Genomic DNA, 12,756 nt, shown 5'->3' on the forward strand with positions numbered 1-12,756 from the left:
GAGGGGAGGTTATCTTGGTGGAGATCTCTGTCTACCTGAGGTCTTCTGAATGTAAATAGGTTATTTCTTTTGTTTCCATGCTTGTAGCTGTTATATTTGAGCAAATCCTTCCTTGCTGCAGCCTGGGGCTTTGCTATGTTGCTTTGATTGTACTTACAGTGCAGTTGTGAGGAACTCTATGTATCAATAGAGCCTATAAGATTTGAGAGGGTAATGGAGCATGGTGGAGTTAAAGACCACTGTTCTAGGGTGGTGGAGAACAGCAATGGTTGTATTACAGTAACTGGAAGGAGAACAGAATAGTGGGAATCTGGGAAGATTCACAGCAAGAGGAGAAAAGCGTGAGAAAAAACAAGGATTTAATTACTTTGTCTATGACTTATGCTTTGAAGGAAGAAAGCAAAATGTTTATTGGGAAACAAAAAGAAAAAAATCCAGAGAAAAAGAACCCTAGCCATATGCAATAATTTTTATTATAAGAAAATAAGTTATCTTTGTAAGAAGACTTCTTAAAGGCTGTCCTTGATAGTTGTTCCAGTTGCATATCTGTAAGTTTGGGAACAAATATGCTTCTGTGATGATTGTATGAGCAGTTTGGTCTTTTCCTAGAAGTAGAAAATGAAGCGCTCACCTTAGAAAACAGATGACTAAATCACAGAGAGGTGTATAACATCACAAATGGCATGAAGATGTAAATAGGGTCATAGAATGGCCTGGGTTGAGAAGGACCACAAAGCTCATCCAGTTCCAACCCTCTGCTGTGTGCAGGTTGTCAACCAGCAGGCCAGGCTGCCCAGAGCCACATCCAGCCTGGCCTTGAATGCCTCCAAGGATGGGGCATCCACAGCCTCCTTGGGCAACTAGAAATAGGGAACAGTAGCCATTATTTCTTGCTCTGCAGGCTCTGAAGTTTATCATGAAATACAGGCAGGTACAGAACAAACAAAAAGAATTTCTTGAAGCAGCCTATAATTAAATTGTGGCTGTTGTTGCTGCAGGATATCTTGAGTGCTGGAAGCATAAATGGATTGAAAATGTGATTAGACAAATGTAAAGGATATACCTCCTGGAAAGGCTGTTAGACAGAAAGATGCAGTTTCTGTATTGGACTGGGGAGATCTTTGAGAACAGATTACAGTAGTATGCAGGGATATACTGAGGAAGGAAGGCAGGGCATTTCCAATCCCTATGAAAGAGGTGATTTTTTACTCCTGCTTTCTGTGTGCACCTTAATAATCTGCAGCTAGATGCACTCAGACAGGATCCTGAACAATCCTTTGACTTTGACCCGTCATGGTTTTTATAATTTTTACTTTCCCTTTATCTGTTTGTTTTGTTTGTTTGTTTTAATAACCAAGCAGTCGTATTAGGTAAGACATGTGGCATGGCTCCTGGCTGATCAGAGCCTTCCCGACCCTTTCTGCATCCTGGAAGCATTGGGAGCACAGTTTACCCACTTCTTGTGGCTGAGTGCTTGTGACATGGGGAGATTTTGTTTTTCCCAACACGTTCTTGAAAATATTTTGCACACAGTGCTGGGCAAATGTGGGCAGTGATGTGGGACACAATAAACCAGACTTACAGTCCTGTTTACTGATGATGTGCTGCTGGAAAGGCAACGGTGGGGCACAATGCAATGATTGGTGAGTTGAGGTAATTTGAAAAATAAACTGCGCTGGAGCTGTTGTTGATGAATGGATTTCCATCATCCAGAAGAACACTTGAAGGCACCTCTATAAAATGTGTAAATGATGCAGCACTGGGACAGGATGCAGACACCAGTGGGGGGAAAAATGAGCAACTGGGAAATGGAATCTGGAAATTTGTTTTAAAAAAATGAGCTCCTCTTTTGTAAGCTTATACAGCTGGGAACCTCCCTCCTCCTTCCCAGATTCTTGTTCTCTGTGGGAGGTAGAAATGTTATTGGGGATATAGAAAAACCAGAGGATAAATGAAGAGCAATGTGAAAATGAAACAGCATTGAAGTGGAACCCAGGCTGGTCAGAGGTATTAATTCATGAAACCATAGTAAAAGCTTGTCTGGAATACTGCAGCTAGTTTCAGAAAACTGTGAATAACAAGAGCAAAACTGGATAAACTTAAAGGCTGCATCAGGATGAAAATAGGGAGTGACTTATGGGAAGCTATGAATATCTCAACAAAGAAAACACCAAGGAGGGAGAGAAGTTGTTTAAGCTGAAGTACACTATTGGCACAAGAGCAAATGGATGTAAACTGTCCGTGAATAAATGTAGGCTTAAAATCAGAATAATTTGTTTTGCCCTAAGAGAAGTGAAGGTTTGGAACAGTTTTCCTGTAGAAATAAGAGGGACAGAGCACTGTGTTTTAAAGTGACATCGTGTGGTTTATATGATATTGTTGCCTGAAATAGAAGAGAACTGTGCCTGGCAAGCCAAAGAGTTGGGTATATTTTTGTATTTCAAGCAATTTTATATTGTAAGATGAAAATAAGTTTGAGAACATAAACATTTGAAGGGCAGAAGGAGAAAAAGTACTTTCTTGAGAAACATCCTGAGTGTAAAGTGGTTACATGATATTTACTTAAAAGTACCAATGGATGATTAATTATTTGGGTTGTAATCAGAGTACTTTCATGATGTGCCTTGTGGTGGCAAGTGTAAGGAGCACGTCTGCCTTCATCAGAAGTTATGTAAGAAGGCTCTGAATGTTCAAACCTGGAGCCCAGTGAGGAAGAAATGGTGCCCTGGAAGACAAATTCTCTCCATCAAGTGCTGAAAAGGAAGAAACAAGTGACTGCAAGTGATGGCAACTCCTTCCTACTCACCTCACCTTGAAGGCAAGCGATGTCAGGTTTCCATGTTGCAAGCATTAGTAGGATCTGCATTCTTGAGAAAAGCCTGCAAGGAATTACACATTTCAATGGGAGCTTCAGGGTGGATTCCAGCCAGGTGGTTCAAAATGTCATGAAAAGCTCAGATCGTGAAACCAGTTGGCTTTAGCAAAATCGTATAATTAAAGCAGGAACCATGCCAGTCACTTTTTAAAAGGTCAGACCTTAGGTATAAGCATTATTCAGTGCAAACTATAACATTTTCTTCTAATTTTATTTTTAATCACCTTACTTTTTTCCCTGAGGATGACTTTTAGGTATTAAGCTGTCATCTAACTGTGTTTCACTTCGGGTGGAGTGTGGTATTAGAAATGCTCCATGATTTCCTCTTTCTCAGGCACGTGGGGAAACCTTCTGTTGGTGCGAGTGACAGGAATAGTGGAGGCTTTCTGTTAAGCGATGCTGGAACATTGTTTTCAGTGGTGAAAGTGAGGGTCTGGAGGACAGAACACATGGAAGATGCACTGTGACAGAAGAGTGGGTCAAAACATTTTCCTCTTACAAAACATTCACTGGTGTTTAACTGTAGTGCATCTTTGAAATAGCAGACTGCTTGCTTTGTAATGTAGCACTGTGGCACCAGGCAACATCCATGTTTTAGTGTCATTAATACACCAATAGGTAATGGGGATTTTAGAGAAATAGCACAGGTCTTTACTGCAAGATGATGATACAAATTCTAGCTTAATTGCTTGTCTTTCCTGTTCCAGTGGAAAATAAGCTGTGGTAAAGGCACATATATGTGAACAGAAGTCCTTTGAATGAGTTTTCTGGTTTCAATTCAAAGCAGTTTTGAATCCTTACTTTTTTAAGAACTAAAATTCCTGTGCATGTCACTGTTGTTTCGTTATCTTCAGATCTGCTAATCTACACGTTTGACATTTACGTTCCTTCTTAAAACAAATACGCAGTAGGGATGTTCAGTATCTTGCTGTGCCCACTTAAAAATCAGATTTGAAGCTGTTATCCTCTAGTACCAAATTGCTAAAACCACTGATGTTCTGGGCTGTGTTCAAGACCTGTGTATGAATAATTAAGTTTAAAAATACAAGTTCTCACATTCGTTTTTCATGAGCTGACTTGATGTGGTTTTCAATACTGAGAATACCAGAGCTGGACAAAGCCCTGCCAGCAATACTTTCCTACTAAAAACAGAGTTTCAGAATAATGAACAATCTTGTATTGATTCTGCTAAAATGTTTCATAAGTGAGCTCAAAGGCAATGAAGCTGAGGGATAGCTGCAGGTACAAGATGCTTAGAAAGTTCTGAGAAGCTGAAGAAAAGGAAATCACAAATGAGTCCTCTCTGCTTCCACGAGGCAAACCTCAAGCAATCTCTTCACCTTTTGAATTTCGAAGTCTGTATGGAGCCATATGGCCATCTGTTATGTGTTCGTGTCACTGTGATTTCACATTCCTGCCTGGAGACCCTCAAAGTGCTCCATCAGCTTCCTCCATCCCCCAGTCCCTGACGTTTTTCCGAAGCCTCTTTAGAAATTTCACAAGAGCTGTGTATGTTAAAGAGAAGAATCAGTTGTGCCTTTCAGGTTAATTTAGTTGAGAACGGTGTTGTGGAGCAATCTGTCTCCTATTTGCTGTATTGATTGAGATCCCAGAACTCAGAAAGCACCTGCTGCTTGTGACAGATGATAGGATGAGGGGAACGTGCAATCCTTCCACCGCTAGAAGGCCTGGTGTTCCTTATGGAGGGTTAGTAAGACTTCCAAATCTAAAGCATAGGAAGTATTCAGCCAGTTTCACTTGGCTGAATTTTTCTTCCCAACTCCCTGAGCTGTGCAAAGGGCAAAAGCTCTTTTCCTCTTACAACATCCTTCACTGGCTCTTACACAGGTTTGTTTTCTTATCTGTTTCTTTACCATGTTTGTCTGTAAAGAGCTGATTAGAATTCAGATAAGGAAATTGCAATGAATGGGATGTTGTTTTTTTCTTTTTCCTGTTTGAGCACAATGAGGAGAGATTCTTCATGAGCTGTACTGGGAAACTTTCCCTGTAATGTTGTTTGAAAGTGGCAAAATGCACTTTGTAATCACAGAGGTGAGTGGGAACCTGCAGTTCTCTTCACAAAAGCGTAACGGTGGCCAAAGCTGTGTGCTGATGCGTGTTACAGACTTTTCCAATTCAGTGATTCGTCTCAGCATTCAGGAAGGATGCATTTTCTTCCTAATCCAGCAGAGGGCTCTGGTCATGATTTCACTGTTTTGCCAGGAGATTTGAGTTATTCAGTGGGATTGGATTATTCACGGGGAACCAGAAGAGCCCTCTTGCAGTCTGGGTTTTGATTTTTGCAGATGACGAGTTACATTACGAAGAGAGCATGCTACACGTTCAGAAAAACACACAGTCAGACTTATTTTCTTCTCTACCCACTCCATTGCAGAATGCTGAGAATAAGACTAAGGGTTTTAAGGGTTGTTTATATCAGGGATTCATCCTGGTTTTGCTTTTTCAGCACTGACATAGGCTAGAGTTTGTGGAACGTAGGTTTGTGTGGACTACAGACATTTAATTCACAAAATAAAGCCACAAATGAGAAGGCTTGGTAAGGATTTGCAGGTTGTTCTGTCCAATTTAGTGATGAGATATACAGAATGAACTACAAAGTGATTTTGAAATGTAAAGCAGTAATGTTCCCTTTGAAGCACTGATATCAAGTGCTAAATGATATATCAATTAGATGCAAAAACAAATCCCAATCCTGCAGATATTATAGGAAAACAACTTACTTGAAGTTGATGGGATTAATTACAAATATAAAATAGAGCCTGGTTCTACAACACTTCTCCTAACGGGAGTTTAATTTCATAATTTAAATAAAGATTACACTAAAGGCCTCAGAATAGCTCTCTCTTGGCTTCATACTGGCAAAATACAGTCTCTGCCTGACTCAGCCTTCTGGATCTGTAATGCCCAAACGCCTCAACAGTGTGTTTATCCTTGAGCCACAGGGTGCTTCACTTCTCATATCATCTGTGAGGTGTGTGGGCAGCACCCAGCAGAGGTCTAAATTCAGGGCTAAGGCCTAATTGCAGTACTGTCACACCTAATGTTTAGGCAGGTGGAGCCAGTTCAAAGGGGCAGGTAAACACAGTCAGCATTTGCTGTCTGTTCAGCCAGGGCAGCTCAAGCTCAGGGCAGAAGCCCATGAGTGAGCAAGGTAACAACGTTTTGCTCAGATAACTCTTTGCAAGAAATAATTAAATGAGAAATGAGGAATTCTGAGCCTGATTTTGATTTATGGATTGGCTGCTGTGAATGTGTTCTTGGTTCTCATTTGTATGCAAAGCAAGAAAATTAGATCTGTGCTATAGAAAAATGGAAGCCCAGACAATATGTTCTTAAATGTAAGAGCCAGCCATCAGTGTTTCACTGGCATGGGTACTTCAGTGTTCTGTTTGATTATGTCTGTCCTCAGACTTCTTACATTAGCCTTGGTCTCTCAGGTTATCTATTAGCATCTTACTTTTCTGTGAACCAGTGGCAAACACAGATACCATCACTGTTCATCACTATTATAAAGCATTACTAATTTTTAAACTATGTTTACTAACTGATGAGAATTGCTTAGAGGTTATCTCTGGGCACAAATCATTACATCTATTAAGAATGTGTTCCCTTTCCCTGCAGTTACATCAATATCTGCATATTGCAGTAGTTCTGGGTTTTAGGGATGATGGATGCAGCTATCAGTTGCACACGAATGTGAAATCTCTGGTGTTTTAAAAGCAGCTTCAGGTTTTTTATCTCCTTTGGTTGATTCTCTGATACTCTCCATGCCATTCTAAATGCTAAGTGGAAGCATATCTGGCCATTTCTGTTTCTTCCAGCGTGCAAAGTGCTATCTTTAGCCCTGTGAGTTTCTGGCAACTTTCAGCCAGTACATAGTCAACGCAGTCAGATAAATGCATGCGCTGTATCAGCATAAATCAGGGCACAAATGCTAACCTCTAATGGACTTGCTGCAGAGCTGTGTAAATGCACAGAGCACTCTGCACAGATAGCTTCTGATGTAATGCAAGGGAACAAAAATTCATGAAGAAAACTCTTTCTGCTTCCCTGGTCAGTGGCTGAACCTTTTTGGTACAAATCTAAATGTTCTGTGATGGCTGAAGTTCCTGGATAGACCTTTAGACCTTTGGTTCACTTTCTTTAGCTTCTCCCAAAAGAAATCTGCCAATTGTTTTATTTTTGCTTTACTTTTGCTGTCTCATACTAAAATGAGCAGAGGCACGTGAAGTTTGGGCCACCATATAACCTGTTCAGAACTCGCAGACTGTCTTGTCTATCACTCTCCATTCAGCTGGATCATGAACAGTGACATTATGTAGCATCAGACCCATCAGTGTTAGCCTGAGCACTTTTTTCACTGATAACTGCTCTGCTAAGGCAGCCCTGTGCCATGCAGCTGGAAATCTCTGACAGGACAAATTCTAATGCTGCTGCTTTTAATAACACTGGACTTGGCTCCCATGATGTGGGATGAGCACCATAGGAAAAGATTTATGCTCTGAAGGTGGTTGGGAACAATACTTGCAAGAGCATGCAGAGATCCTGATGCCACATCAGGATGTACTGCCAAAAAAAAAATCACCATTTAAGTTCACAGATCCCAAATCTCTTGGTCCAGTGTCCAGGGAATTATTTCAATAGATATGCATTCTAGAGGTGAGTACAGAGCCTTTCCGATATAACTCTTGGATGGCAACTCATCTACCAAGCCGTGCTGAAACTAGGCCACTACTGAACCCTGCATGTGCAGAGCTCCCCCTCCTACTCACCTGTCTACTCTGCTCAGCTCTCCTTCCCTGCTAAGAGGTTGGATGCGGGAAGAAAGGGTAGATGGGCTCTGTTGGTCCTCTGCTGGGTTTTCTCCTCTCTGGCACCTGATACGCACACATGACTTGTGCCTGCTTATGTTGCCAACAACTTTGCTGTTTAAACTCATGGCAGTGGATTTCTTTGTAAAATTGACTTTTTGGTGAAACAGAGGTAGTCCTCGCTGCTCCCAGAGTGACTGTTGATGTGGGGGGATGAAGGACTGAGCAGTCAGTCAGGCTTACCAGCGGAAGGCACCACCTTTAATCACATTTCATTACAGCCAGAGGGCTAGAAATGCTGAAAGCTCTTGCATGGTGTGGGAATTAAAGGGCCAGGCGGGGGTTTACGTACTGCTGTGTACAGATATAGCCAGGCAGACCTCAGAGAAATGAATGTCTGCTGAAGACGGTGAGCTTTGAACAACATGCAGTAAAAATGCTGCTGTTCAGAGTCTGGTATTTTTGACAGTGCACTTACTAGAGGCCCAGCTGAACCAACCTGCTTATTTTGCAGCATGTGGTAATAAATGGCTCTGTCCAGCTGCAGGTTTGGACTGCGTACTTGTCTCATCTCTGCAGTTGTTCGTTATAAATGAGAGCATATCGTGTGCAGCAGTTTGTTCAGGAAGGCTGATGGTGTTATATCAGTATGCACATTTCTGTCTTTCCTGGGCTTAACCAGGTTTGCTGCTGCCTTGTTGGCACTGGGATGTTTGTGCTTTGAGGAGCCAAACTGCATCTAACATCCAACACCTGCTGGCTGATGCAGGAGCTTAATCCAGGTTACAGAGCAGAGGTATGAGACTCCTGGTCTCAGGAGTGCTATGAGGGTGTGGGTGATACTTTGAAGATCTGCATGAGGCTGCTGTTTCCGAATGAGCCTGAAGCATTGGGCTTGGCATTTGTAGCAATGGTAGGAGCATGTGAAAAGATCCTTGAAGATGCTGCCTTGTTTCTGCCTCATTTCCAGAGCTTGTGGAAATGGAGAGGGAGAAGGTGTGAAGACAAAGGATCCAAGGGACACCCCAGGAAGGAGCACTGTGCAAGGGCTGCTTGATGCACTGAAGGGTGAATGTGGCCTTTGTGATGGAGAATGCTATCACCACACATCAGCTTTTCTCTCAGGCCATTTGCCTCTCTGTAGTGGCAGTCTTCAGTAGGTTGGCTTGCCCAGCAGAAGTCTGTCATCATCCTGAAAGTATCACCTTGGGATTTCCAGCCTTATCTTGGGAGTCCCAATAGCTCTCTGTCTCTTGTAGGACGGGATCCTGATTATATGCTGGGAAAGGCAATCCATGCGTGCTGGCCAGAACAGCATTGTTGTGTACTCCCAGTGCTGTGCCTGTTTGGAGGCCAGGGGATGGAACATGCCTGGAATCTGCAGCGCAGACACGTTGAATTTGAAACCATATATCAGGAGCTACAGTGCCAGAATTTTTTATATGGAACAGAAAGCGTTTTTTTTATCTGTTTTTTATTTTTTGTTTTATTTGTTTCAGAAGCCTCTTTCCTTTCTCATTTTGCTTTTTTTCCATTGCAATTCATTTATTCTAAAACCTCGAGAATAATCCTCAAGGAAGGGGAGATGATACTTTCTGTTACTGCAGCAGTTGATATCCCTGCCAGGCCCTCTGCTCTTCGGTGGAAATGTTACATCTAAGACTAAAAATCCCCTCGAGGTTTAAAGTCACTCTGGCCAAGCAGCATACATTGGCCCCATAGCACAAAGGGCTGTAATGGAAAGAGAAGCAATTTGTGTGTATGTGTTTGCAGACTTCATATATTCAAAGAGGTATAATGTTGAAAGGGAAGAGCAAGAGAATTCAGTATCAGTGAGCAGAGATGGATGAGCCCTGTGCATGTCATTTTTCAACACAGTACAGCAAAAACTACGGGGAGCTTTTGTAAATTCATTGAAAATAGAAAGGAATCAGCTTTGTTCATTTGTGCCAAGTATTACTTAACTCATGCTTCTGTTAAGCACACAATTGATCTTCCTGGGAGATCTTTTCTTTTTTATTAAAAAAAAGTCTTTAAAATGTGCAGTGACTTAACCTTACACAAGGCATCCTGAGTTGTGCTGAGTTCAAGCATGCAGAATGGGTCAGTCAGGCTTGCAGAATGTCTGTTCTGTTGTTCCTGTTCATTTCTTTTTCATTCATCCTGGCAAAGCAGAACTTTGCCATCACAAATTTATGTACCATGTGTGGAATGGTCAGCGGGAGCCCGGGGTTTGTATCCAAGATCTGAAATTGGACTCGTAGGTTCCCACCCAATGTTACGTGGTAATGAGCAGGGCTGATCGTATTGCGTGAGACTGTTCCAGGTCACCTGCGCGCTGCACATGAACTGGTGAAATAAAATCCTGAGTTGTGCTACAGTCGGGATCCCTGAAGCAGAAGCCACTTTTTTGATTTATGTGCTTTTCTCTACTTGTCCCCACTTCTCTTTGATAAGCAGAGCACACAGCCCGCACACTATTCCCTCCGCATCTCCTCTCACAGCAATACTGTGTTCATGATGGCAGCCCACAGATCGTGGTAACCTTTTTGCTCTGTAGCAATGAATCATTCTGAGCGTGTGCACACAGTTCTGATGATGCTGAGTTATCAGAAGGCCTTTGTGGCTGCAGGTTGCTCACACAGCAAAGCGGTCAGGGCTCAGTGCTTCTCCTGAGCTCCCAAGTTTACTGCCAACTACCACAGAAAGCATCATAGAAACACCCAGAAAGTGATGGACACAAAAGAAAACCAGACAGTCTGAACAGGGGCGTACTTGAAGCTTTACAAGAAGAGATGCTTTTGTATACATGCTGCATATCGTTAACATTATTAATATTTAATGTCACCAGAATCTTGGCAGAATCACAATCAGGCAATATAACAGGCGTGATAGGGTGTATGTCAAAGGGGAAACAATGGATTAGTTAAATTTATCCCTGTTGCTCAGATGGTGAGCTTTAGATGCAGAATTTGGCAGTAAGAACACGATGACTAAAATCATGCTACTGATGTGGAGCAAACACCATCTTATATTAATGTAAACAAATAAAGAAAATCCAGTAAGCTTGTGCATGTAAGGCAGCTTGAGCACGGTGGTGGGACATATTTTTCATTGCTGGCCCATGAAGATGTTGGTAATAATAAGTGCTGCACTGTGGATTACAGGTGAATCAGTGCTCCTAATGAGGGGCTTGGGGAGCTGCATGGAAATCACTCTGGTGGAAGTCAGTAAGGGTATTGCTGAGTACTGCAGGAGCACAGAAACACTGAATCTTTGTCTATCTTGTCATCTGTTGCATCAAAGAATTTGAAACTGGTATCGAAGATGCATTTTCTATCTCAGGTGATTTTAGGGAATGGATTTAGTGATGGGCAACCACTAATGGCAGGGGAATTGGATCCTTGAGGCCCTTTCCAACCCAAGCCATTCTGTGATTACCAGGAACTAACTCAAAGCAAAACTGAATTTGGTAGACTGTGCTGTGTGATGTATCCTTCTGTAAATGCTTTAACAAAGCAGTGGCTCAGGAGGAGATTTGCTGCTTGCCTTTACCCTCTGGATAGCCATATTTCAGCCAAGGGGTTTGGAGCCGTTTTCTTCTTGTAGCCCAGATGGTGCTGCATGTTGTGTTAAGACATATGTTGCCCTGAAAGTAAAATGACCTATATAATAATTGCTGATCTAGAAATAGCAGGCAAAGCAGACCAAGAGAAGTGGGCTTGATGTTGTCGCTTTTCAGTAATTAGTTGGATTAGGGAGCTCAAAATGAGAAAGAAATACCTGCATCACAAGTTTCCAAGTTTCTGGGGTAGGCAGAGTCTGGAGAGCCCCCAGGACTCTTTGTGAACAGGTGCAGTTGGCAATGGTGTGTTGGCACAAGCTGTCCCAGTGCTAACAGGGCAGCGCTGAGACAATCAACTCAGTTTATAGTTGCTTCAGAGGTGGGTTTATTTTTTTATTTTTATTTTTTTCCACGGCAATGTAACAATAACATTATGATTTCACTTCTTGAAGCCAAATTGTACTGATCTTAGTCTTCAGTAGCTCCACACTGAAAGTATAACATGCAACCCTACCTACAGTAGCACCCTATTATTTACAACCGTGCTTTCCACTCAGAGCTCAAGAGCTTATCTGAAGTCACAGCAGTCACCTGGCATGTGTGGTTTGGCTGATCCTGAGCTTGTTGCTCACGCTGGCAACTCAGTGCTTTGGTTTCCAGCCTCCCCAAAGGCTGAGGAGCCCATCTGTGGAGGGCCCAGGGGAGCTGGCACTGAATAGCACTGATTCAAGCAGCAACAGGACGACTCCCAGTAATAGATCCTGGACTGGAGTCAGGAGATTTAGATTGGATGCAAGGGAAAGTTTTTTACAATAAGGGTGGTGAAGCACTGGCACGGGTTGCCCACAGAGGTGGTGGGTGCCCCAATGGGGACATTCAAGGTCAATCTGGACAGGGCTGTGAGCACTTGATGGAGCTGTAGGTGTCCTTGTTCGTTGCAGGGGGGTTGGAGCATATCAGCTTTAAAGGTTTCTTCTAATGCTAACAATTCTTTGATTCCTTGAGATTCCTGGAGAAGATAACATGGATGGAGGCTGCTTCTAAGGCTCTTCATCTGGCAGTATGAGCTTACCCTGAATTTCCTCTCCCTTCACATGGAGAGAGTAGAAGTGACTTAAGTTTTCAAATCCAGGTGCCAGCATGGCTTCCTGAAGCTGGAGAGGATCTGAAGTGTGGCTGGGGATGCTGTGACACAAAGAACACAGCAGAACATTGCTGAGGTAAAGTTGTCTGGCTGGAGCAACAGCTCCCTGTGCCACAGCTTGACTTTTCACATCATAAGAGTCAGATCCTGAGAATCCTGGTCACAAAATTCCTCTTATTTTTTGACCTGTCAGTGCCAGAGCTCTGTGCAATGCGGGAATGGTCTGATACCACCTGATTGAATCATAGAATTGTTTGAGTGGGAAGGGACCTTTGAAGGCCATCTGGTCCATCTCCTCTGCATTGAACAGGGACACCCACAGTTCCATCAGGTGCTCAGA

At 42.7% G+C, this 12,756-nt stretch overlaps 1 protein-coding gene across 1 annotated transcript in view; it reads right to left on the minus strand.

The window, feature by feature from the left end:
• LRRC9 (leucine rich repeat containing 9) overlaps positions 1–12,756 on the minus strand; it is a gene marked incomplete at both ends in the record, with an annotated part of 57,274 nt that overhangs the window by 43,908 nt on the left and 610 nt on the right. Inside the window, one exon of the mRNA XM_079537489.1 lies at positions 12,345–12,457. Coding sequence (XP_079393615.1) covers positions 12,345–12,457 — 113 coding nt within the window. The remainder of the gene's footprint in view (positions 1–12,344; positions 12,458–12,756) is intronic.

Source organism: Tetrao urogallus, assembly GCF_951394365.1.
Source record: "Tetrao urogallus genome assembly, chromosome: 6".
Classification (NCBI taxonomy): domain Eukaryota; kingdom Metazoa; phylum Chordata; class Aves; order Galliformes; family Phasianidae; genus Tetrao; species Tetrao urogallus.